This window comes from Bos grunniens, chromosome 4, assembly GCF_055505025.1.
Source record: "Bos grunniens cultivar Pamir isolate PY7600 chromosome 4, Bosgru_T2T1.0, whole genome shotgun sequence".
Classification (NCBI taxonomy): Eukaryota; Metazoa; Chordata; class Mammalia; order Artiodactyla; family Bovidae; genus Bos; species Bos grunniens.
In genome coordinates, this window is record NC_141168.1 from 28285123 (window position 1) to 28312490 (window position 27368).

Below are 27368 nucleotides of genomic sequence, written 5' to 3' on the forward strand. Positions count from 1 at the left end.
GAGGGTCACCACCCTGTCCGGCCAATATGGAAGTCCAAGAGGCACACTTGAAGACAAATAAAACAGATCTCGTTGTGATTCTGGTTCCTCCGCTTACTGGCGAAGGCACCTCGAACCAGTTCTCAAATCTTCCCAAGTCTCTGTCTCCTTGTCTCTCTCACAGGGGTGGGGTGGAGCTAGCACAGGCCCTGTGCCCCACACTCTGCCTGGGCCACGCGGGCACCCAGGGCACCCGAGCCTTCCTCAGGATCCAGCAAACCCCTGCACTTCCAATTCTGTGGACAATAAACAGACTTGCATATGACAGAGAAAAGACCTGGGCGCATAGGAACCTTCCAGTCTTCTTGGCAGTTGTACTTCGTATTATGAACGAACATATCCACAAAGTGACTTTCAGACCACATCTCTGTGAGTTCTTTTAGTGTGAATCAATTAACCAGTCTAACAGACAGCACTTCTTAACGTGAAAAACTCAGGGCAGAGCCCTAAACAGAAGCTGAGCTGAGCAGACGACCCTCCCTAAGACCTTAAAACAGGAATGAGCTTGCCTCCTCCTCAGCCTTAACACAGAGTTGTCATAACCCCACACTGTACGTGTGCCTGTCTCGGTTCAGAAGGCTCTTCAGGATCTTATGAAGGCTGCGTCCTAAGCAGTGAGTGAGCTCCTGACTCCACCGTACGCGCCAGGAAACACCTGGATCTTCTCCCATTCGTTTGCATGCTCCTTGCACGTGTCGACGGCAAGCACACTCTTTATCCAACACTCTTTCCTCCACCTACATAAGGTGTGAATCCAGCTCTAACAGGGCACCACATCATAAACCTCTTCACTTTTTACCAAGAAGGTCACCCAGAATCATCAACAGGCCCCCCTGCAACTAAACATCAGCTCAAAGGGTACATCATAGACCCTAAGAGACTCCACTGCTCCCTAGGGAGCTCCATCCTCCCAGGCAGACAAATTTCTTCAGGCGGAACTCTCGTATCTCCTTTCACTGAAATCCTCAGGAGATGTTCTAAGCTGAGAAGGGATACATCTGGTTCACAGCTGGCTCTGAGACCTGGGGGGAGAAAAGCTCACCCAGAGAACAGCAGAGATATTACAAACTAAGTCTGGCTCCGGGAAGAAAAATAGTTCTGTCAGAGACCAAAATCCTGGAAAAGTAAACGCCCACTTTTCCCCTGCTAGGAGCAACAATCTAGAACACTAGTGTCAAACTAAAATACAACAGGAACACCTGGCAATTGTGCAAAATGAACATTCCAGGCTCCAACCACAGAGATTTGAACACAGGCAGCTTATAAACTACACTGCCGGGAAAACTGATCTAGCCTTGACTCTGGGGTTAAAGCCTGGATTTCATGTGAGAACCAGCAGGGTACATGCTTCTGCCTCTGAGCCAGGGCTTGGAGGGAGAGGGGAGGAATGGAAACCAGAAAGAGAAGGGCTGTGGCAAACCCCTATCCACACTGCAAGTCAATTAAAAGATACAGCATTAACAGAGAGCCACGTAATCTTTGTCCTCAAAGCAGTCCTGTGCAAACCCAGAAGGCCAGAGCTCATCTGTAGCAAATGAGAGGCAATAACACTGGCAGCCATATTTGCAGTGAATTTAACAGTTAACAGTCAAATGATTTGCCCTTGTAGAACTTTCCATTAGGGGATACCTTTGAACCACACATATGAACATCATTCTCCTAGCAGGGAAAGGGGCAGAGGTGGAAGAGATGGACCAAGGTTAAACAGAAGCCAGAAATAGCAATGAGTCCCTCCTCCCCGGCTTCTGAACTCCAAGTCACTTCAGCATCACCACAACACTTAAAGATATACAAGCATGAGGGTGGGCGAGTCAAAACCTGCTTCCTCAGATTTCACACCCTCAAGTCGCCTGCTGCACTGAGCTCAGTACCTCTACTACCATGAGGGGCTCTACATCCCCAAATTAGCCATGGCAGGAGGTTGTAACTGAGCAGAGAAGATAGTGTGGACTTCAGTGTGGACTAAAAACAAAAGGAGAAAAGGGGAAACTCCGTTCTTAGGTCCTGACCACCACCAAAGACAAAGACCACCAAAGTAATAACGAGGACCAAGCTGGAGAGAGGGCGAGGTCAAGATGGCAAAGGAAGAGGGAATGAGAAAGCTGCTGGGAAAAGTCTCTTGAAGCCCCATTGTCTGAGGCCTGCTTCCTCCCACAGGCACCCCAGAAGTGAACCACAGCCTCTAAAGGGGTTTTGAAACCTTTCAAGGTTGAAACCTGACATCACAAATGCCATCCTCTCCTTGACCAAACACTCCTCAGGCTCCTCTGAGCTCTCTTCTCAACTGGGCCCTGCCTTCTGGCACTGTGTTCACCCCTGCACTGTCCTGTTTTACCAACAATCAAACTTTAGCCAGATTTCCCCACCTTTGAGATCTGATGACCCTGGAGATCTGACTGGGTTTCTCACCCTCCACCATCCCCCAGCCCCACTCTTTGCCTTGATTACAAATGTGCCTCCTTCTTGTGGCATTCAGGGCCCAATCTTACTCTTCCACTGCAAAACCCCACTGGAATGGTCCCTATACCTATCACAATTGTGCGGAATAGAGGGTGCCTTACTGTTCATTAACAAGTGTCATGAATAACTTTTTAATACAAGGAAGTCAGAAGGACGTTTTCTTGCCCTGCTGCAGGCACCCCACACAGCCTCAAGCACTCATTTAAAAGCAGACTCGACTGCGCCTACTTCCAATCAGTACCTACCATCTATCGATTTAGAGAACTGACCAACAAGGATATAAATCATGTAAATTCTTGGAGCAGAGGGATATTGGCCTGCTTTCAATTGTGTCAATGAAGTTTTCTAGAACTTAAAATTACAGTGAATAAGCAGCTTAAATGTGGTTATCCAAGAAAACCAGGGCAAGCCAGTCTGGTTGTTCTCATTTTAAGTTGTGAATTCAGGTGAAAGATGCCGCTCCTTCCGGCTGAACCCAAAGCAAGGCAGCCAAAGGGTGACAGTGAACTTCAACTCCATACAGCGTAAATGAGGATCCCCTGCCAGCTCACGCAGCATCCGAAACCTCGCCTACAGGATTTCAGAGCAACATTCAGGGCGAGGGCGATACAAGGGACAGCCAGGAGCTCCTTAGAGGGCGTGAGTAATGGTAACAGAATGACAAAGAAGCCTGCGCCTGGAGTGACTTCATCATTCAAATCAAAGTATACTTTCCTGGTGGTCTAGTGGTTAAGAATCTGCCTTGCAGAGCAGGGATGCGGGTTCAGCGCCTGGTCAGAGAACTAAGATCCCATACACCGCACAGCAGCTAAGCCCACACACCACAACTGGTGAGCCCACATGCTTGGGAGTGCCACAACTATAGAGTCCAAGCACCACAATTAGGACTTAGCACAGTCAAATATATCTTTTAAAAAAGGTTTACAAACTCACTCTCTGAGCTCCAGGGGTGGTAGGGGAAATGGGAGGCACCCCAGCAGGGACTGGGAGAGGTAACTGAAAGAAATCTAAAGGAAAACTAGACTAGCGGGAGCACAAATCTATACTCTCACCATTTAGATACCTGCGGAAATACCTCCAGGTCAAAACGCAAAAGCAAACAAAAGAAAGGGCACCAGTTTGCATTGAAACTTTTGAGGACCCTGTGGTGAGGGAGAGAGGGAGATAGGATATTGGGGAAGGGGTGGGGGAGGAGGGTTGAGGGGGAGAGACACAGAAAAACAGGGCACCAGTCTCCAGCGTGGCCACAGGAGCAAGGAGAGAGCGTGTTCCCACTTGTGCACATTCAATTATAGTCCAAGACAGAGATATTCAACACTAGCAGCTTCCGCCCTGGGAATTCATTTCTCCCTGGGCGATGAGGGTGAGAGATGAAAGGCTGTAGGATTTGATTGCACTGAATTTTCAGTTTGTCAAGTCCCATTTACTACCTCAGGTACCCTGGGACTAACCTGTATCTTTTAGGATGGAGACATTTCTCTCAAATAGAGTCCCAGTGACCATTCTCCCCCTGTGGGATTTTATGAATACCTAATAATAACCAGGGGCCCAAGGGTGTTACAGACAGAAGCTACCTTATGGCTTCTCAACTGAGAAGCTTACATTTTCCAGAACGCTGATACTATATAGAGTCCAAGCACCTCCGGAGTAACTGTAACTCGGTTTGCAAACAGGAGCATCTAGACTGAAAGAAGCATTCACTCCTCCACGAGAAGAGGGTTGGAAGCGGGTGAGGGAAGAAGAGGTGAAGCCAAAAGGCTTAAGAGCAAAGAGGCGGGCATGGCAGAGGATCTTGGGAACTGAGGCAGAGCTTGGTCAAGGCCAGGGAGGAACCCAGATGTTTTCTGGAAGAAAACGCTGAGCTGTTAGTTTACTAGCAAAGGTCTGAGATCTTCTTTGTGCTTTATAAGAAATAAGAAATAAATAAAATAAGCTGCTTTGAGTGAATGTCAAGTTTCCCTCCTCTTAAAGTACAAAGTGTTAAGAATAGAATGAAATTGTTAGTTGCTCAGTCGTGTCTGACTGTTTGTGACCCCATGGACTGTAGCCCCGCAGGCTTTACTATGCATAGAATTCTCCAGGCGAGAATACCAGAGTGGGTTGCCATTCCTTTCTCCATGGGATCTTCCTGACCCAGGGATGGTCTCCTGCATTGCAGGCGCATTCTTCACAGTCTGAGCCACCAGGGTACAAACTGTCCTAACAGTCCTGGCTGTCCCAGTGGCCAAACCAGCCAGGGGAGCTAACTGCCACCCATCCCATGCAGAACACAGCACGCTCCTTCAGAGGCCGCACCAGGAGGGAGAAGGGGCCAGCAAGACCAGGGTGGGCAGTACATCTGCACCCCCACCCGTAGGCTCCCGCTCCAGCCAGGGCCTGAGGGAGCCGACCTGGGCCCACGGCACACCAGCAGCCCCTCTGCAGATATCCACCGATGGCTTCTGCAGGGCAGGCTTTCTACAACAAGCACCTCCAGCTGCATATGCAGACGCTGAAGGCAGTTCTGTATGAAAGGATGTGGCTTGTTCCTGTTTCCAGACCATCTCACGGAAGACGACAGCACATTTAAAAAAACAAAAAAGGAAAGCCACGCCTTCCTACCAGCCCCCCTAGTAATGAAGGGGAAGACATCCTAGTGTGTAGAGCGGGCAACTCAGAAAGGCCAGTATCAGTATATTCTGCCCCAATTATGAACCACGGGGAGCCAGTAAGAATGCAATGAGACATTACCCAAACATGTGAGTATCAAAAACTATGGGCCAGGGAGTGAGCTGGCAACTATTGCTATTTTTGCTTGTGTGCTCAGGCATCCCTTCAGTGGGTTAACCAGAACCAGCAGGACAGCAAAAGGAACCAAATTCTGGGACTGACACCTGAACACGGAGACTCAGCAGACGCCCCAGAAAGGGGATGTTTCTGTTTAGCCTCACGAAGGGCCCAATACAATGAGACGAAGATAAAGGAGATGACATCCGCTGGCTTCTAGCAGAGAAGTGAAAAAGTAAGGAGCATAAAGTCTCTGTGGTGTCTTCACAGCTAATCCGAATGGAGCTCCTCCTGGTGAAGCAGCACTGTGCCAAGGCAGTCACCAACACGGCAGTCAAAAACAGGCTCAGATCACAAGAGGTAGTGAGACGAAGGCCTATAAAATGTGAACAACCCATAAACTGGCCGTGGATTTCAAAGGAGGACTGAAATGAAAAGTGACATTAAAAATATGCCTAAGCAATAGACCTGTCATTTTCAGGGGGCAGAAAGCAAGCATCTGTGCCTTCAGCTTTCCCTTCTCATCTCGGTTCTAAAAAGCCTTTTCCCCAGCAGTGACCTGATGCTGCTTCATCCACAAGCCACCATCCATCTAAAGTCCACCTTGTGACCACACCAGGCATATGCTGGTCAGGATCTGAGACTCAGCTTCTATGATTACAAACATCTTACTAATCAAAATAATTTCCCAGGTCCACAGTGCCTATAATACATGAGGAACTGGAACGTTTGGGGTTTTTGAACTGAACACAATTTTCCCAGTACAAAGCTAATTAGTCCACCAAGGAATGAAACCTACAGCCTTGGCCTGCAGAAGTGCAAGGCACTGGATGGCTGCACTAAACTTGCCTTGAATATAAATGTTATGGAAAAAAAAAAAAGTAATTTATCTAAACACAGTGTAGGTAGCTCTGCAATCAGTATCTCATAAATAAAGACAGAAAGATGAAGGGAAAGCTTCTCTAATTGATTTTAAAATTAGTTCCATGCAAAGAAATAATCTGACAACCAACAAGGTCGACACAGGAAAAAGACGGCCCTCGGGGGGAAGCGCACCCCAAAACTCCAATGAATCGAGACCTCTGAACTGCTATGAAAGAGGGATTATTTGGGAAAGCCTGAGTAAGAGAAGACGTGTTAAAAGAAAGTCAGTTGGGGACCAATCTGCAAAACACTTAAAATCCCGAAATTAACCCCTCTGGTGGCCTGAACCCAATCTGCCCTGCACTAATGAAATACTATTATGAGGAAAACCACTGCTCAGAGAGAGGCAGGGCTCGTCACCCCAATGGCGGCAACTAGATTGAAACCAGGAGTGGGGAAGAGGAAGTGCCTACAGAAAACCAAGCCATGTGTGACGTGACCATCAAAACAAGCAATCCAATTAGGAAGGAGGAAAAAACCGACTGCAAAAACTCTCTCCTGGGGCCTTTCGACACCAATACCCTGGTTCAAGTTGCCATGGCTAGCAGAAGCAGTCAAGGAAATTAGCGATGGTTTGGGAGTGCTAAAAATGATGCCACTCAAAACTAATGTATGGATTAGGCCTTCAGCCTCAGCAGACACATCGATTTAAACATCTGTTAAAAGCCTCCAGAAGCCACAGCACTCGGCAAGCTTTGGAAGTAGAGGGGAGAGGAAGCCGAGAACACCACACCATTCCAAGAAAACCATACCATTCCTGCCGACAGTGGAGTTTAGGCTTCACGGCAGGAAGCAGGCTGGGACAGAAACCATCAGAAGAGGAGGATACAGAGAAAGGGAAGGACTGTGTATGGAAATATCTGGCCTAAAGAGGATTTCAAGAACCAGGGCAAGAAAGAGGGTTACCTCAGCACAGCAGCTGTGTTCAATGGTCACAGGACAGTAAACACCATAGGGCTGTCAACTCTGGAAACAAGAGAAGATTACCGCAGCTCACAGGACTGAAGAGAGGCAATAAATATGAACAAAGCAGCGCTGCGATGACTTAGATAAATTGAAAATATAGAAGTGTGTAATAGTGATGATTAAATGAAGGGAGAAGAGAGAGAGATGGATTGAAAGACATCAATGCACATGGCTTGGGGAAGGATTAACCAGCAAGATCCACTAGGAGACTGTTAAACTCGCCCAAAAATTATTTGCAGGGGAGAGGCAAGATCATGGGAAAGGGGGTGTGTTAACTACAAGGAACAAAAGAAAATATAATTTGTAATAGAGATTAAAAAAACTAAATCAAAGGGAAATAGGCATTTGTTGTCTTCTCCAGGATATAATTCACTTATACAGACCAGTGGAACGTACATTTTAGGAAACTCTGGATATAGCTCTATCTAAATACAACTTTGAGTAAACTCTAGGAGTTGGTGATGGACAGGGAAGCCTGGCATGCTGCAGTCCACTGGGTCGCAAAGAGTCGGACAGGACTAAGCAACTGAACTAAACTGTAATACATATATGGGGCTTCCCTGATGGATCAGTGGGTAAAGAATCTGAATGTAATGCAGGAGACACAGGCGACATGGGTTCAGTCCCTGGGTCAGAAAGATCTCCTGGAGTAGGAAATGGCAACCCATTCCAGTATTCTTGCTGAAAAATCCCCTGGACAGAGAAGCCTGGTGGGCTACAGTCCAAAGGGTCATAAAAAGTCAGACACGACTGAGTGACTAAGCATGCGAATATATATATATATATATATATATATATATATATATATATATATGAAAGTGAAAGTGAAGTCGTGCCTGACTCTTTTGTGACCCCATGGATAGTAGCCTGCACCAAGCTCCTTTGTCCATAGGATTTTCAAGGCAAGAGTACTGGAGTGGGTTGCCATTTCCTTCTCCAGGGAATCTTCCCAACCCAGGGATTGAACCCAGGTCTCTCACATTGTAGACAGACACTCTACCATCTGAGCCACCAGGGAAGTCCATATACACACACACACACACACACACACACACACACACACATATATATATATAAATAGTGTGTATATATATATATATCTCTCTCTCCACTCAAATATGAAATGTCTTGACCCCAGTGACCACTCCAGCCTAGCAACAAGTACTGATCTTTAAAAAACAACAGCATACATCCATCCTGGAATCTTAAATAGATGAGCTAAGACCAAGCCATCGTCTCCTAATAGTAATTTTTTTTTTTGAGTGCTCTAACAAAGAAGTTTCAAGTGTTCCTCTCAAAAACACTCAGATCAAACAAATCTGAAACGGGTACAGAATGCCTCTGCCGGTGCTCTGACACATTCTGTGTCTTTTGATCACTTTGCTGCAGTCCCCAAATCTCTCCATTAGAAACCGGTGAGATGCTAGATCCATTTCAAAGAGCTTCTGCTTTTCTCCAAGGTGCTCAATGCCAGGCTGGAGTCCCTCCCCAACCTGCTGTTTGCCTTATGCTCCCAGTCACACACAGAGATCACAGTTTACTGGTTTGCCCCTGCTCCATGCAAGGACTGTAGTCCCACAGCTTCCTGTTGGTATGCATCTCAGAGGCAGCATCATCTGTTTTAGGGTCCCAGGTAAAGCTTGAGCCTTTGGAAATCTAAACTAAAGGGAATAGGTTGAGAAACCACTTTTAATCATGATTAAATAGCAAAGCACCCTGGGGTTCTGCAAAAGGGAATATTACCACCCAACCACCCTGCCTCTGAGGAAATGCCCTTAAGCATTGCAGGGCATCACTAGTTATGTGCCTACCTGCAGCCCTGGTCTCCCGTCATCTGCCTGCAGGGCAGATCCAGTGAGGTCAGGCCTGGGAAACAAAACCCCCAACAGGCAGCAGTGACTCTGGGAGACTAGGTGGACTGCAGCTTTAACAAAACTCATCCAACAGTGCCCAGGTCTGAATATTTAGAGGCCCTGCTGTGAAAGAACACTTATGCGGTAAGTTAGTTCAAGGGAAGAGGCTGAAAGACAGGGTGATGGGAACCAATACAAGTTGAAAGCATGAAACCACACATGAGATGAGGGAAGGGTTTCCCCACTTCCCAGAGGGCATGTGTGTGTGTGTGTGTGTGCGTGTGTGTGTGTGTGTGTGCGCGCGCGCGAGTGGCTGCCCACTACAATAGCACTGCATGATTGGACTTCATGGGGAAATATGTCAGCCCCTTCATCGGATGCCCAGGGGCTGTATTTCCTTTGTCATTAACACTCCAAGTGTAACACAAAGCACGCAGCAGCCCTGGGCAATAGAGCACTAGGTTTTCCAGCTTTAGATCAAAGCCAAAAGCTCTCTAGGAAGTCCTGAGATTCCACAATGTGTTATCTCCTTTAAGCAGTAGCTGGGAAAACCCACAGCCTTTCTCCAAGATTAAGCACTTGTATCTCTGTGGCAAACAACTGGATAACAGAGACCACACCTTTAGAGAGGGCTTCCCAGGTGGCGCAGTGGTAAAGAATCCATCTGCCGACGCAGGAGATGCAAGAGACACGGGTTTGATCCTGGGGTTGGGAAGATCCCCTGGAGGAGGAAATGGCAACCCACTCCAGTATTCTTGCCTAGAGAATTCCACGGACAGAGGAGCCTGGCAGGCTAAAATCCATAGAGTCACAAACAGTCGGACAAAACTGAGAGATTTAGCCCACACACCACACCTTTAGAGAAGTCCTGATACATGTTCAGGTCCACAGGAATACCACAAACTGATGTCCAAATGGGATCTCAGCCGAAGGAGCTACATCTCCAAAGAGCTAACACTGGATCTTCTCTGAATAACCCAATACTTTGGTGTCACAGAAACAGAATCCACAGCATCCGACACTGTACTCCTTCTCAGGGAGACACCACACTCTCTAGCTTCTAACTCTGTAGCATGTTCTAGCAACAAATCAAGCTCTAACCACAATCTAGGAGCCATGGCTACTCCTGAATTCTCCATACTACTAGAAAGGAGCTGCAGAGAATGAAAGCAGTTCCTTTGATCATGCAGTTCTGTCCAGAGCCCTTCCTCTGGCTGCAATTAGAAAGTAACCAAAAGGGGGGAGTGGAAGTACAGCTAGCCTTGGGCAAAACCTCCTTGCCTTCACGTATAATGTAACAGAAATGAATTTGTCTCTGTATGTAAAAAAAAGGAAAATCCAACTTGCACTACTGTCTTCACAATATAGAGATGTCTCAGAAGATCTGTGTGAGCTGATGCCACGTGAGTTTTCAGGGTATGGAGAAGATCAACATCAGAAGCATCTCCCTATCATCACCTGAATGACAAGCCCCCTTGGGTCGTCACCTGGGCCCCTGGAGGAGGGAGGCTGTGCGTAGCAGGAGTCCCTGCATGCCACTCGCCTGCCCGTGAAGAAGCTCCAGCTTGCAGAGACGTGCCCCTACCTCTCCTCCTCCCACTCCCTCATCTGCACCTTCTCCACTCTGCTTTTTTGTTTAGAACGAGCTCCAATACCATAAGCTGCCAAGTTACTTTTTCTCCATTTCAAAGCCACTGACACCCTCTCCCAAAAGTGTCCCAGACTTCGAGAGAAGGCAATCTCCTAAGGGTTTCATTCAATGTCTGCCATGGTCCATCTGTCATCTCCAAACAATGGCCAAGCATCCTTTGTTTCTGTAACTACGAGACCATCCTCCAGTTCCCAAAACACAGCCTTGACGTTTTCTTTGGAGAGTCCATCAGGGCTGTTCTAACTAGGACAGCCACATCATCTTGTACACACTGGCCAGGGGGACACAGGAAAAATGGGAGCTGAAATCCAGCCTCCACTCTATTTGCAAGCCGTGTGCCCTGCCCTGAGGCTGCTCGAAGCAAGGGACAGTCTTCTCTAACTTGCATAAGGGTACGATGTGGCCTCACAGATGTCCTGACATCTACACCTTCAACACTTGACTGGACTGCCCTTGTAGTAAAGAAACTGCTGTATACGGTAAAGAACACTAGGGAAAACAAGACTCCAAAGGGACTCCTGCTTGCCTCGTCATTACACACACATAGTTACAGCCTGGCTGGGATCCCTGGGTGACGCCTATTCCTACACCTATACTATAAATCTAACATAAGCATTAGGTCTTCCACTCTCTGTGAGAGTTCCAGGGGAAGTAGAAAGGCAAGAACTCTGACTCCTCTCGTGTAGAGGCTGCTAGAGCCAAACCCACAACCCTGCATTTCCCACTCCCTTCGCCTCCAGGCGAGCTTTACCAAAAACAAAACCAGAACCACTCGCTACAGATCAGCTTTCATCTAGCATGATTTTCCTTTATAGATGCAAAGTTACTTTCATGTTTTATAAATGCAAGCCACCAACACAAGCACACTCAAATCTGAAAGGTGTCGTCCCTTAAAATTCTTCAAGGCAAAAGAAATCTAAAAACCATGGGATAGATGTTTTCAACCTGTGGCCCATGCCTAACTCCCAAACCCATTTCTTCCTACCCCACTTCCCCCATCCCCACCCCGGCATTAAGCATCCTCTATTCCAATCATACAAAACTGCCGGCAGTTCATCACACGGCCCGCAGTCCCTTTTCATGAGTACCTGGAAATGTTCACAGAACATGTGTGCCCTGCCCTGCCCGTACTGTGGACCACAGAGCATCATACCACACGTGCATCACCCACAGTGGCCACCCATTCCCCAGGACCAAACTCATCTGATTCTTGTCATTGCTGCTGTCTTGGTCAGAAATGGTCTTCTCTCCATTTTTTACCTAACTCCTAGTCAGCCTTCAGGCCTTAAGAAGCCTTCCCAGATTACGCACTCCTATAAACACTAACCTTTTCTTCCACAGCACATAACATAAACACACTTACGTGCGTACGTCCCCTATAGACTGTAAAGTTCCATGAGAGTAGTTTTAGGAGGGTTTATTCCCCATGGCATCCCCAGCACAACATCTGGTACAAAGTGGGAAAGGACTGATCAAAGAGTTCATCAGAATTCCTCAACCTGTGCTATCCATTACAATAGACACTACACACCTGTGGCTCCTGAACCCTAGAAATATGCTAGGATAAACTGAGATCCAAGTATACAATATACACCAGATTTCTAAGACACAGTAAAGATAAAAGTTAAATATCTCATGAATTTTTTATATTCATTAAATGTTGATACTGTTTTGGATATAGTAGGTCAAATAAGCTGCATTAAAATTAATGTTCTTTAAAACAAAGCTACTAGACAATTTTAAATAACACACAGCTCACATCTGTGGCTTGCATTATGCATCTATTAGACAGTGCTGGTCTAGGAGGCCCTTTCTCCCACCTGCTTACTTCTCATCCATGAGCGCTCAAGAGGCTAGTGAGCTGTTCCCAAGAAGACTTCCCCAGCACCCACCACAACAGGGCTCCGCACAGCACCTCCATCACTGTACTCAAAGAGGGTTATATTCATCTCTTATGTGACCCTCACTAAGATCTTCCAAAGGAATTTAATGAACCAGTAAGGGAACTCATTCCTCAATTCACTCAAAAGCCATATGTTGACTCTTAGAGCTGAGCCTCACTTAAAGCTTTCTTAAAATGGAGGAAGATCTCAGGAATGAACAAGAGTTTGAAATAAGCTGATAACCTACCTTGGTAAAGAGCAAGAAATTTTACAAACAGGACCCTGCCTAAACTAGGAAATATATTCCAACAATTTTCCGTTGTCCACTCGGCTAAGGGAAATCCACCCATTACCCCTTGAGAAGTTACAAAGGATTCTACAAAAACATAAACTTCTCAGTGGTAGTTTATCACCATCAACCTGCTGTAACACCCCCACATCCCTAAAAACTGCTTAAAATTCAGCTCCTGAATCTACTTTAACATAATGCTTTGGCTGATGATGCAGGCACAAAAATTAACGTTCAAGAATTCCAAAGTTGTGGTTGCTGTGGGAACCTTAATTCCAACTGCATGGCACAGATGCAGAAGTGTGGACTACTCCCAACACTGATAAAATTGGAGATGTATATTTACTCTGTGCAATGAGGCAGAGCTACAGTTACTGAGAGAACCTTATTTTGGCATTTCTAAGCTTTCGTGCATTTAAATTCTCAAGCTTACCACAATACTGTTTGCTGCATTAAAATGCCTCTTCTATGGGGGAAAAAAGGCTGGGAGGGTGGGGGGGTGGAGATGAACTGATTGGCCAGACATTCAAAGAAGCCATCCTGTATGGATTTCTTATGCATGATTTGATTCAAAAGACAATCACAATATTTTTATTTTACTCTTATGGGCTGCCTATAAACTCTCACACAAATGAAAACGGGGCCTGAATTTCAACTCGTGAATGCATTGAGACACGGGTACGTGCAAAACATCAGAAAAGCAAATTTCACATCTCTAAAACTACAAAAGGATACATTAAAAAACTACATGGTACTAAGTTCAACCACACTGTTTAATTTGCCTGTGGCACTGGCTCTCACTGAGGACCCAGTTCTATAACCGATCCACACAGTTACACACTTTAGCTATCAGGAGGCAAAAACAGGTGCTGGAAAAGATGTCTACAAAACTAAGACAGCCTAACAAACAAAAAAGTTCAACCACAATCCCTTTCCCCAGGTTCTCGTAAGTTGTAACAACAGAAAGACAATGACCACAAAATTTAAAACAAAACTGCCTACAGTTTTCATCCTAAGCATAATTTCTCAAATTGACATACCAAAATCGTACACATTGGCTAGCCAAGCACCCCTGCTGCCCGAAGACCCAGCAAATAGAACAAAACAGTGCAACTAACAATTCTAGTCGCCACTTGGAAAAGATGAGTAATTGACCCCACCCAATATATATATAAATATATATATATATATATACACACACACCAAGATTTATTTCTTCCTAGAGCAAAAACACAGAGCAAATCAAAATGACCAGCAGAACAGGCCTTGCTATCATGCGCGTGAGACACAGACCCTTCCTCTCCTTAACTTCAGAGAATAAGATCTCGTTAACAAGACTCATTCACCACCTAACATACACCAACCCAACTCCTCTCAAGCCCCTTAGGGAGGAATGCCAGTGGGGCCCATCAAAAATGAAGGAGAGCAGTGAGTGTGGTTCAAGAGAAACAGACTTGCCCAGTGGCAGCTAGGCTGCAAATACTAGGAAATAATACTTCGGCGATTTACACTATTGGTCTGTTAGTGTTCTCCTACACACGAACCATATCTAACTGATCGTCCAGCTTCTCCCTCTTGGTTTCAGAAAAGAGGTGCTGCTGCTTCTCTCGTCTCACCTGTGTATTCTCCCCCTCCAGTCTTGGCGGTCTGATGCTGGACAGGTGGATGGTCTTGTAGTCCCCAGAGTTCAGCTTCACGACGATGGCGTCAGCATTGAGCACCTGCATCACCTGTGGGCGGCAAGAAGGCGAAAATGCTGAAATGTGCCGCAAAGGCCCAATCCCGCAGCACATGTGCTAAGGAGCAAGGCACACCGTCACAGGAAGAAGGCTGACACTAACAGCCACTGGGACAGATCCAACATCATTCTTTACGGTACAACAACGTTGAAGGAAACTATCCCATTATTAGCAGACCTGAGAGATATGATGATTTCTCAGCAAGGCAGGATCTCTATCACTCAGAAAGATGGCCAAGCTTTTTCATCTTTTGCCCTGACCAAGATTTGTGGGAAACTACAAAGCTTAAGAACTAGAAATCTAGTCTCTACGTACTACTGAGGATTTTCCTTGAAACAGGTTCTAAGTTAAAATCAAAATGCCTATCACAACATGATTCTAGGAAAAGAGGCAAGGGCTAGATTAGGAGGTACCAGCACTAGATGAAAAAAAACCAAAATAGGACGCCCCAACACAGAGCAGAAAAATCAAAGGCAAGTGAAGGGCAAAAAGTATTGTCATCTCAGCATGTGAAAGGAGATGCTCCGTTGTTGATCTCACCGGCAGAAACGTTAGATTGCTAAGATATGACTTCAACTACTCTGGAAGCCACCTTTTCAGAGCACTACTACGGGCATCTCTATTTTGGACCCCAAAACAGCAACACTGGACCCCACTCAGCTAGTAACTAACTCCCAAGCTTTCAAGGATATCTATTCAACAGCAAAAGCACAAATATTCCTCTGTGGAGGTTATCAGAACACTCCACCAATGTGCACAGAATAAAATTTCCTCAAAACCACACTCAGACTACATCAGGATTATAACCAGACCTCATAATTCAGCCAGCAGTCTACAATTCACCCAGCTATATTCAGAACTTTTTGTTACAAGGCCATTTTGGGTTTTTTGTAAGTAACACTTTACTACAAGGAAGCTATTGACTACAAAACACAGCCACCATCCACTTCATCTGATGAATCAAAACCCACTCTCCCCACCTTCAATCAGACCCCATCAGGAGCAAACCAGCAGCTGAACAAACTACAGGGTCAGCTGCCACCCTGAGGGAAGACTTGCAAAAGTCCCCTCGTCTTTTATATGTGAAACAAAAGGAGCTAGAGTCTCCTTCGCTATGGTGGGTATCACACTGCTAAGTATCCTAAAACAGTAAAAGAGCCTTCACTAACTATTCCCTGGAAGGCTCACAACCTTTTACAACAGAATATACGCATTTATATGCAGATTCCTGAAAATGGCTAGCCACTACCTTTTCCTGAGAATCAGCCAATCACACAGAAAAAAAAAAAGGAGTGATTTAAGGGACAATCTAAAGAAGGAGCAAAAAAGCAAAAACCAAGTGAGAAATTATACATGACAGGAAATAGCAGGAGGAAAGCGCCATCAAACAGAATGAATGAAAAGAGAAAGATGACAGTTGGAACCAAGCTGTATATCCAAGGAGGGCTGACTACCGCTGGTGTATGGGAAGATAACCTGGGGTTTTCACACCATTAGTAATGGAAGCAGTATAGAGAAAAACAGACTAGGGACCACAAGAGTAGTAAAGGGTCTGAGAAAGAGCTCTATAGATCAGGAGAGGGGTAATTATCTTCAAGTTTCAACTAGGTGTAAGATTAACTTGTAAAACCTGAATGCAGCAAAAACCAGGCTCAGATAACTACAGCCATTCTGCTATAACCTTTTTCTTAGAGCTGAGGATCACACAAAGGCTGCTGCTGCTGCTGCTAAGTCGCTTCAGTCGTGTTCGACTCTGTGCGACCGCATAGACAGCAGCCCACCAGGCTCCCCCATCCCTGGGATTCTCCAGGCAAGAACACTGGAGTGGGTTGCCATTTCCTTCTCCAATGCATGCAAGTGAAAAGTGAAAGTGAAGTCGCTCAGTCGTGTCCGACTCTTAGCAACCCCACGGACTGCAGCCTACCAGGCTCCTCTGTCCATGGGATTTTCCAGGCAAGAGTACTGGAGTGGGATGCCATTGCCTTCTTTGCACACAAAGGCTAACTAACACTAAAGCCCAGAGAGCCAGAGGCTCAAAACTCACCTGGCCAGAAAACCTTAGTGAAGCCCAAGGGTAATCAAAAACATGATGTGTGGTCACATGAGGACCAAGCCAAGGTCAGGAATGATTACGTAGTAAGGGTGGTTTTGGAATCTTCCAAAACAAAGACCCCCTTACACCAGCCCAGTCATTTTAAGTGCAGAACTAAAAACAGCCAAGAAGATATAACCAAGAATATGGATTCAGTAACTGAAACAAAAAGAGTATATCTGCTACCATTACCATCTAGACACATTAACGCCAAAGTAAAAATGCCCGCCGTAATAGAATCTCCCTCACTCCCTAAAGACAGCAGCAGGGGCTTGGCCAACTGACCACAAGAGAAAGACCTCAGCTAATGATTTCCAAATCCTTCGAAATCCCACAGGTGTATGAAATGGATTAAAGCAGAGGTCCCCAACTTTTTCAGCACTAAAGATCAGTTTCATGGAAAACAATTTTTCCACAGACCAAGAGTAGGGGGTGGTTTCAGAATGATTCAAGCACATTACATTTATCGCACACTTTATTTCCAATATAATGTCATCGCTCATCAGACAGAAGGTACCGGTCCATGGCACAGAGGTCAGGGAGCCCTAGATTATAAGCACAGGGAGGTGGGGGAGGGGACCACAAGGTATCCATAGCTATACTGCTATTCTACCTTCAAACCAAAAGTTCCATAAGGCCGTACCAAGCACAACAGCTAGTACAGCAAACCAATACTGCTCCTCCCTCCAGAGGAGGTACAGAACCACTGCCCAACAGATTCAGTAACTGTCAGGCATCTCAACTGCATACACATCGCGGGATTTCCAAAATCTCAATGATGGATCAAGCTGCACCTTCCTCTCCCCGCAAAACCAACTCCTATTAAAGTGTCCATTGCCAAAAACATAGGAAAGCTTTGTATGATTAAGACATGAGAAACATCTAGACATTCTCTACACCCTAGTCATGCTCATAGAGAAATAAAACCAGGGAAAGCATCATAGTGCTCACACCTTCACCCTCTGATTACAGAATGTGAGGCTCGAAGCATACCCCGGTGACAAGTTCCTGGTATTTGTCACCCCTTATAACGTGTTAGCAGCCGCAGCAGCAGCAAGCGGCTTTTCGGAGCTGTAAATTTCAGGCCTCAGCAGCAGACTCTCTCTGCTCGGCATCTCCCTGATTAGCAACCTCCTCTTCAGGAACTGTGTGCTCTGACGCTGCCAGCTAAACGAGGCCTGCCTTCCTGGAAAAGTGGGGTGAGGGTGCCTGTCTGTGCGTGTGTGCATGTAAGTGGGGTTTATGGGGTAAACTGTGCCATTACTGTCCGGAGAACAAGCAGCTCCTGGGCAGAGACATGGAAAAAGCAATCAAACAGTAGTTGCAGTCACACAGTGCAATAAGTAAAATGCAGAGTGGATTACCATCCAAAGCCTGCTTGTCAGCACCGTCACAGACCACATTTATAATGGTGATGTTTCTGATGGTGCTTTCCATCAGGGCAATTTGAAGTATGCCCACATCACCGTTCACCTCCTCATACTACTGACCTCAAGTCAATACATACATACCCCTACTGACCACATGCTCCAAGAGCAGAATCTACACAGAATAAAAGGTCACTGGCTGGACTCGAGATGCAAGCCCTAGACCCAATCCCCTCTGCATTTCTTACAGCCCAACTGTAAAAGGAAAAATGAGAGGCTTACTGATGACACAGCGCAGGCTAAGGTCTGCCACAGGTCAGGAGAATGGCAGAGCACTGTCAGAGGCAGGGGACATCCGTCCGTCACCCTGGCCTCCTGCCAGATTCCCCCCATCTGCAGCACCCATCTAAAGTGCTGTGCGCTGAATGCATAGGGCTGCTGCTGCTGAGCTCCTCAAAACCCTGCGGCATCTATGAAACATATAGAAAGACCCTCAGCACAGTCCCAGACACAAACACCAGTCCTCCCAAAGCTGCCAAAGTTATTAGTACCAGACAGAAAGAAAAGCAACAGCAGCTCAAACAGGGCTCCTACAGGCACCACCTGTGAGCGCCCTTGATGGGGCCATTGGAAAGGGGACACCAAACACCCTTCTCACTCTCCTAACTCAGGACATTGGCTGCTTCTCCTGCTCCCAGCTTTCATCTGCCAGGTCTGTTCTCCCCAAGCTAAACCTGGAAGCATTAGTGAAGCAACACTGCACTGGGGGACATCAGGAGCACCCCAGCCTATCTCAGCGATGACCATGGCTCACCGCAGAGCCCCCAGAAAACCCCAGCTACCACCCTGCATCCTCACATGATACGAAGCACAACCTGCTGAGGCCAATACCCTTAGGCACCTAAGCGCAAGCCAACAAACTGGACGCTCTAATAGGTACTTAAAAGGAAGCCAGGCATCAGACAAATTCCCATAGAGGAGCAGTCTACAAAATACCCGACCTGCACTCCTCTAACTGTCAAGGTCATCAAAAGCAAAGAAAATCTGAGAAACCACCAAATCCAAGAGGAGCCTAACAAGATCTGACAACTAAATTTAGCGTGCTACTGAGGATGAGATTCTGGAACAGAAAACGGACATCAGAGGAAAGCTAAGAAAATCTGACTCAAGTACAGACTTCAGTTGATAATATATCAATACTGGTAACTACTTATAATCAATGTGCCATGATCTTGTCAGATAATAACAGGGGAAACTGAGGGGTGGGTGGGGGGCACTCATGTAGGAGCTCTGTCACTCAGTCAGTTCAGTCGCTCAGTCAGGTCCAACTCTTTGCAACCCCATGAATCACAGCACACCAGGCCTCCCTGTGGTATCTGCCAATTTTTCTGTAAATCTAAAACTCTTCTAAAAAAGTTTCCATTTTAAACGTAGGTAAATGTTTACAAATCTTTTCTAAATTAACCATTTTCTTATCAGCAAATTAGTTTGCTAATTTAAGCCACAAACCAAGTCTTGACCCCTTTTTGGTTTAAGAGGGGCCACCTTCCTAACCAGAAAGAACATCCCCAGAACTTCTTTTTCATCTGAAAGCCATGAAACCAAAGATCAAGGGAGTAGCTAGTCATTTTTGTTCTCTCCATATTACCAAACAAGAATACCAAAGTCTACACAAAAATACTAAGTATCTTCGCTTAAAAACCATCTGCGTGCTCATGCTCAGTCGTGTCTGACTCTGCAACCCCATGAACTGTAGCCCACCAGGCTCCTCTGTCCATGGGATTCTCCAGGCAAGAATACTGGAGTGGGTTGCCATTTCCTCCTCCAGGGGATCTTCCAAACCCAGGGATCAAACCCATGTCTCCTGCATCTCCTGCTTTAATAGGCAGATTCTTTACCACTGAGCCACCATCTATGAGGACATGATAATGAATTCCATATAAAGCCATGACATTTTTGCACAGCAAAAAATCAGCAGGGCCAAACCAAATAGGTACCAGTGCCCCACCCATGGACAGCTTATAACCTGACCTCCAAAACTGGACACGGTCAACAGTATCACACAGCTAACTAAGGGTTCTCCCAGACGAAGCTGCAGAGGGTAAGCTCCTTGAGACAGAAACCACTTCTCATTCTTTTGCATCTTCTCAAAGCACCTAGTTCAGGGCTCTGCTGGTTAAGCAATCAGTTGGTACAGAGAACCAAGCTGGCTGCCTCTATCTAACCAGGCTGAGCAGGGAGAAGACTCAGCCCCTTCGCCCCACCCCCAAGTGTTATTCAGGTCTGTGAAATCTGCAAGGCCCAAGCATCCAGCAGCAGGGACAGGGAAGCCAAGCCACGTGCTCAAGGGACCATATGGCTACAAACAGCACAGATCAGCTAAAACGCCACGGGGAAGGCAAGCAGGAAACTGGCAAGCCACGACAGGCACAAAAGTCTCAAGCAGGCTCAGCTAATCGCTGTGAAGTGAACATGTCTCTCTGCTAACCTGGAGAGACAAGGAGAACGTTCCCTAGCCCTGCCTTCCTTAAGAGGAGGAGAACGGAAACCAGTCTTGCAGTTCCCCATGTACCCAGAGAACACTTGGCTGAGTTTCAAGTTTCTCAGGAGTGGGACTCTTGGCCCACACTCCCATCTCCAGCTTTGCATCAGTTCCAGAAGTCACCTACAGGGTCCCAGGGGCACAAACTTAGAGTTCATAGGTCACCTTTAGCAGGCTCTTTAGCTATTTAGCTGTTCTCTGTAAAATTATGAACCCAGGTCTCCTGCATTGTAAGCAGATTCTTTACCATCTGAGTCACCAGAGAAGCCCAAGAATACTGGAGTCGGTAGCCTGTCCCTTCTCCAGGGGATCTTCTTGAACCAGGAATCAACGAGGGTCACTTGCATTGCTGGCAGATACTACCAGCTGAGCTACTAGGGAATAAATTAATACCTAGGAGACAGTGGCGGAGAAGGCAATGGCATCCCACTCCAGTACTCTTGCCTGGAAAATCCCATGGATGGAGGAGCCGGGAAGGCTGCAGTCCATGGGGTCACTAAGAGTCGGACATGACTGAGCGACTTCACTTTCACTTTTCACTTTCATGCACTGGAGAAGGAAATGGCAACCCACTCCAGTGTTCTTGCCTGGAGAATCCCAGGATGGGGGAGCACAGAGTCGGACACGACTGAAGCGACTTAGCAGCAGCAGCAGCAGCAGCAGCAGCAGCAGCTGGAGACAGTGGTCCTCTCTTCAGTAGGCACTCTATTTGTTCAGGCCTTATGGTCACAGCAGCCTCAGAGCAGAATCCTTCAGCAAAAATTTGCAGGACTGCCAGACTATGTTCAGGAAAGCCCAAGGCACCTTAGGACCTTTATAGGTTTCCTTGCCAGAGTAGTTTTGTCATTAACAAATATTTAAAATTAGGCAAAATGACTACAAAACTGCCGCTGGGTTCTAGCTTGGGAAAAGAAATCATCTTCCCTTTTACATTTAATGCTGACATCTTGTGTTCTACAATAAGGTTCGGCAAACGATAGCCAAGGGCCCATCACTTACTCTTATAAATAAAGCTTTATTGGAACACAGCCATGCCAATTCATTACGCACTACCAATAGCTGTTTTCTTGCTATAGTGGCAGATTTGTAGAGTTGCAAAGAGACTATATGGCCCAGAAAGACTAAAATATCTACTATTATGGTCCTTTAAGAAAACGGCGGTCAAGCTCTGCTCTAACAACATATCTGAAACTGAACACACACGCGGGACACACACTGGTCACCGACGCCTGGGGAGCTGCTGGCGAATGCGCTCCAGATACTCCTAAGGGAATAACTGCCACTCGAGTAGAGATTTATTCCATTTTCTAAATAATGGAAAAGTGATAAATGACATGAATAATGACCTACTGGGGACTAGTTAAATAAATTACGATGCAGCCTTACAATGGAACACAAGGAACAATAAAGGAAGTTCATATATTTACTTTGTTACCCTCCCTAAATACTTCTACACAAAAATAAAGGGTTTGGGGGTCTGTTTTTCATTTTGTTTTGTCTTGTTGTTTGCCAAAGCCCGAAAGGACAAAGATAATGAGAGAGAAGAATATAGCAACAAAACTTGGAAGCTGGAAAGCAGAGGAATGAGTGGTAACTGACTCTACAGACTCACGAAAGCTAAATCTGAGCTAGTGGTGAGAAAAGAAATCTCTCTGATTTATACTGCAGACTTCCCCTACTCACCAAGAGTGAGAAACTATCAAATCAGGGATCTCAAGGGGGAATGAAAATAAGGTCCAAAACTAGGACTGGTTTAAAATCTATGTAAGAAGCACCTGGATTTCAAGATGGATACCCTAAATCCCATCCTGCTCCTAAACCAGTGTTGAATACCTCGTTCTTTGAGAAAACACCAAAGGTTACCAGATATCTAAAGTAAGTCTCTAATATGGAAAATAAGAGATCAAAATAACCAAAGAGAATTAAAAACAACTTAAGAGAACACAGACTATACAGGGAGAGAAAAATCTTTAACAAATTATTGTTAATTCCTTAAATCCTAAGAGATGATATTCATCTCTGAAATAAGTATTACATGTTATTTTTTAAAAGTAATAAGACAAACATTCAAAGAACAAAGAAGCTTTTAGAAATTAAGATACAGCATGATAAAATATCTCATAGAAGAGATGAGAGACAAACATGAAGATATCTAGAAGGAAAAGACAAAAAAATGGAAAATAGTAAGAAAAAATTAGGACTAGTCCATGAAGTTAAACATCCAAACAAAAATTCTAGAAAAATAGCAGAGAAACTAGATGGAAACCAACAACAAAAGAGTTAAAATTTAATTTTTCATATGGTTTAATTTTTAAACCACAACATGATCACACATGGATAAGCAAAGCATATCATTCTGAAATTTCAGAATAAAGAAGAATTTGCTAAGAGCTTACAGAAATAAAAAACAGCACTGGCATGGGAGATCAGAATGGTTTCAGGCCACCAAAGAAATAAAGAAAGAAAACAAACAAACAAAAACTCCTAACAAATAAAAGTGGAGCAATGTTTTCATAATTCTAAAGAAAATAGCTTCTAACAAAATTCTGCTGCTGCTGCTGCTAAGTCACTTCAGTCGTGTCTGACTCCGTGTGACCCCATAGACGGCAGCCCACCAGGCTCCCCCGTCCTGGGATTCTCCAGGCAAGAATACTGGAGTGGGTTGCCATTTCCTTCTCCAATGCAGGAAAGTGAAAGTGAAGTCGCTCAGTCATGTCCGACTCTTCGAGACCCCATGGACTGCAGCCTACCAGGCTCCTCCATCCATGGGATTTTCCAGGCAAAAGTACTGGAGTGGGGTGCCACTGCCTTCTCCAAACAAAATTTTGCACCCATCTAAACTATCAAATGTAATAACAGAGTAAACATAAACAGTTTCAAAAATCTACCTCCTAAGCATTCTTTTCCCAAGAAGCTAATAGAATGTGTGTCACCAAAATAAAGTAGTAAATCATAATGAAGCCGTAAGATTCAGCAAACACAGCACCAATCCAGGAGTGAGGCAAAGAAAAACTCAAGATAATGGTAAAGAAATCCAAAGAAGACACCTTTATAAAAGGAAAAAAAAGAACTAAACTAAACTAGACTGTTATAGGTCACAAGGCTCCTGGAAAGTACTATTGAAAAAGATAAAAATAATGACCTGAATCATGTCTTGGGAAAAGATTTAAACAGATGACAGAATGCGGGGGCTGAATTAGTAAGTATACAAAAGATATATACATAAAATTTAAAAATTAACTCCAGGAAAAACAAAAAATCATGCAGGAAATGAAAAGCAGTCATAACATGCTATATATCTTGGAAGTGATTAGCATTTACAAAGTAAACACTGAATATTAACTGAGCCAGAATTATGATATAGTCCTATTAGAAGGCATGGAGAAAAGTACATGCACACCCACGTGTGAAAAAACTAAATCCTCATCTTCCATGGTGTGAAGGAAAAGGTTATGCCTGAAAAATTAAGAGCAAGCAATTGAACATTTTATTCAAAGACGTGAATTAGCCAAGAGTTGAAAATGGTTGCCTCAAGCAAGAGGGAAATAAAAGAGTACACTTCTCTTAAGAAGCCCACAGAGTTCTTTAAAAATGTCCATGCAAAACATTTACAGTTAAAATTTGTCAAATCCTTCACTAATCTAACCTGCTATGGTTGGTACTAGATAGATTCCTGTAACAAAGTGTACCTGTAAGACTGTATGTAGCCTGTTAAATTAGTCAGTGTCTCATTTTGTCGAAAGTTAAGGAAATTTAGGTGTAATAAAGTCACTGACATGAGAACTTAAATAAAATTTTAAAAAATAATAAAAATGTCTACATGTTAAAAATAAAAACTTACCAACTTAAAAATTATATACAAAAGAATACAAGTCAGTACTACTCAAAAGTGACTGCCAGTCTGCAATGAGATAAGGCACTTGTACCGGAACATAAATCAACTACATCAGTGAGAACATTGCTGACATTTTTTCCATAGCAAGATCTTCTTGATGAAAGCAGCAAGGCCTTGATTTACATTCTGCCTCGAGCTCCTTATATCATATCAAACCATTCTGAGGACTGGTATAGGTCAAAGGTCAGCAGACTTTTTCTGTAAAGGGCCAGATAACAAATATTTTAGGCTTTGCAGGCCACATGGTCTCTGTCACTTCTCACCTCTGCCACCACACCACAAAAACAACTCCAGACAATATGTAAATGAGGAGATGTGGCTATGTTCCAATTTACTCACGATACTGAAATCTAAATTTCATATAATTCCAATGTGCCACAAACCCTTCTTTCTACATAAAATCCACGCTTAGCTCACAGACCACACAAAAACAATGGTGGGCCATATTTGGCCCGTGGGCCAGTCTGCCAACACTCACAATTGACAGTATGATCAACTTTTTCTTTCATAGTAATTTCATCTAGTATGTGTGTTTTTCCTTCTTTTTATGCTTTTTCCTGTTTTAAAAACAAAAATAATCCTGAAGGAGTTAAAAAAATTCAGTGAAAACCTTTTTCTCTCTACCCTCTGAACAGGCCTATATCTGAATGACCTAAATTTATGTTTAGGATACTACAGGATCCTTAATCAAATGGCTCTTATAGAGATAATCTCTATTCTGGCATTGTAAAAAATAAAACTTCATTGTAATAAAAAAAAAAGTCTCACTTTGTTTTAAAATAAAAAAGACAAAAATAGATTCTGAGATCCTGGATTTTTTCAAAACAGAAGGAATGTTCTATTTGTCCTAAAGCTTTCCTTTTTCAAGTTACCAATAAAATCATACTCAGGATACACGTAAAGCTGCTGGCTCAATCATCTAATCCTTTAGATGAAGAATTTTCTTCAGCAATGCCTTATTTTCCCATGTAGCCAAGGTCCAAAACCCTTTCAATCTTCCAGGTTTCTCTACCAATTCAGTTTCAACTGAGGAGGGGCTCGTAGGGACAGTACAGTGTAACGAGACTCTCCCAAGGGTCATCTGTATCACTAGAGTTGTGATGATAGTGAAAAATGCAAGGCCTGCCTCCTTGGTGAGGATGGTCATGCTTTCCTTGTGTAGCTATGTCCTTCTATAGTCTTAGGACAGATTACAGGAAAACATAAACACAAATTCCAATCGGCAGCGCAGCTATGTCCAAGTTCCCAAGCTGGTGTGGTCCTCACACAGAGAAGCAGCGGTCCATTCTGATCTGCATCAAGATGTGAAAGACACATATGGAGAACCCAAGCAGGAGCTCCTTCAACTAACGTCCACTGAAAGGCACAATTGCAGTTAACCTGACAGCTGGTGTAGAGACAGACCATCTACTAGGAGAGAAAAGGGGCCGCTTGAGCGCTCAGTGACCTACTGCTCTGGGCACTATAAAAGAGAAAGTGAAGAAATTCAGTCAATTCCTTGGAGACTTGTTAAAATTTTACCATTCTAAGAGAAAGCATTCCAAAATTTTTCAGGCTGACAGTGCCACCTAGTGGCTCTCCACCTTAAACTCTCCGTTGGACAGTTAGGACAGTCCCTGGATAGTTAAATATCCAAGGATATTTTAAGTCCATTATGACAAAGCTTCTAGCATGTCTTGCCAAAAGTAAAAATAAGTTAAAAACATTAGCAATTTTGGGAAAGCAAGGTCTACTATAGGTTCTACCGCTCAAGGTACCAAACCCTGTGATGAAGTTTTTTCAAAAAAAACAACACTTTTACAGCACTGCTGCAGGATCTAAACAATCTATTCGGCAGTTCAGTTCCTTCAGAGAAATCCATCGCAGCAAGGTGGGGAGCCCTCAGAAAAACACATCACAACAGAAAACATTCAAAACCACAAAAACACTCCACATTAGAAAAAATCAAAACCACAAGACTCTCAAAACAGAAAGAAGAGAAATTTGAGGTCTTATACCCTTGGGCATAAGAAATCTAAGACAGGGAGTCCCCTGGAGACCTAGTCGTTAGGACTCAGTGCTTTCACTGCCAGGGCCGGGGTTCAAGTCCTGGTGAGAACTAAGATCCTGCAAGCTGCGCAGCACAGACAAAAAAAAAAAGGCAAGCAAGAAAGAAAGCAAGCAATCTAAGAGAATGTTATTTGCTAAGCAGACAGACAGAATCTCTAGCATATGAGAGATTTCAAAGGGTCAAGGTGCACAATTTTAACCCATTAATTTCTAATGAAGTTATGCAAATCTACAGCAGAAATTTACGTTCTTACAGTTTCCAAGTTCCGTACAACAAACACACCCGTGCAGGCAATCACGCACACACACATGCACGCATCAGTGCTTTGCCTTGCCAGAGAAACGCTTCAGCCCTTGACTGATTATTCAGATCTCTGTATTATCACTAGCCTGACAGCATGCACAGTGCAGCGCCAGATGCTGAGATGACTCACCTTGGCAACAAACTGTTTGTCCTTTTGGTCCAAATTAGCAGTGGGAGCCACGTAGTCTCTCCATATTCTCAGCCTGCGCTCCTTGGCAAACCTGGCAACAAAGCAAGGATTCGGATCACTCAGAGGGACTAAGGCAGCGACAGAATCCACCATCATCACAGGAGCAAAACCCTACCCTATCTCACAGACAAGGCACCAGGAGAAAAGGCTAATCGGACCAGCACAAAGTGTGACCGCCACAAGGCAAACTATACAGCACCTGCATATATGCCATACACCCACGGCTGACAGGCTGCGGTCTGGGCGCACCCTTTTTCAAGCCTGGAAAGTACAAGTCCACCTTGCTAATTAATTTGCTCTTTGGTGTATCAAGTACCTCTTAAAAAAAAAAAAAAATTTTATTTTAATTGGAGGCTAAT

The 27368-nt window shown here is 44.7% G+C and overlaps 1 protein-coding gene across 3 annotated transcripts in view; it reads right to left on the reverse strand.

The window, feature by feature from the left end:
* Nucleotides 1-27368, reverse strand: part of SND1 (staphylococcal nuclease and tudor domain containing 1) — a 421555-nt gene that overhangs the window by 343092 nt on the left and 51095 nt on the right. For all 3 annotated transcript variants that reach the window (XM_086395775.1, XM_086395776.1, XM_086395777.1), the window contains exons 9-10: nucleotides 26950-27040; nucleotides 14448-14561 (exon numbers count right to left, since the gene is read on the reverse strand). In XM_086395775.1, coding sequence (XP_086251901.1) covers nucleotides 14448-14561; nucleotides 26950-27040 — 205 coding nt within the window. The remainder of the gene's footprint in view (nucleotides 1-14447; nucleotides 14562-26949; nucleotides 27041-27368) is intronic.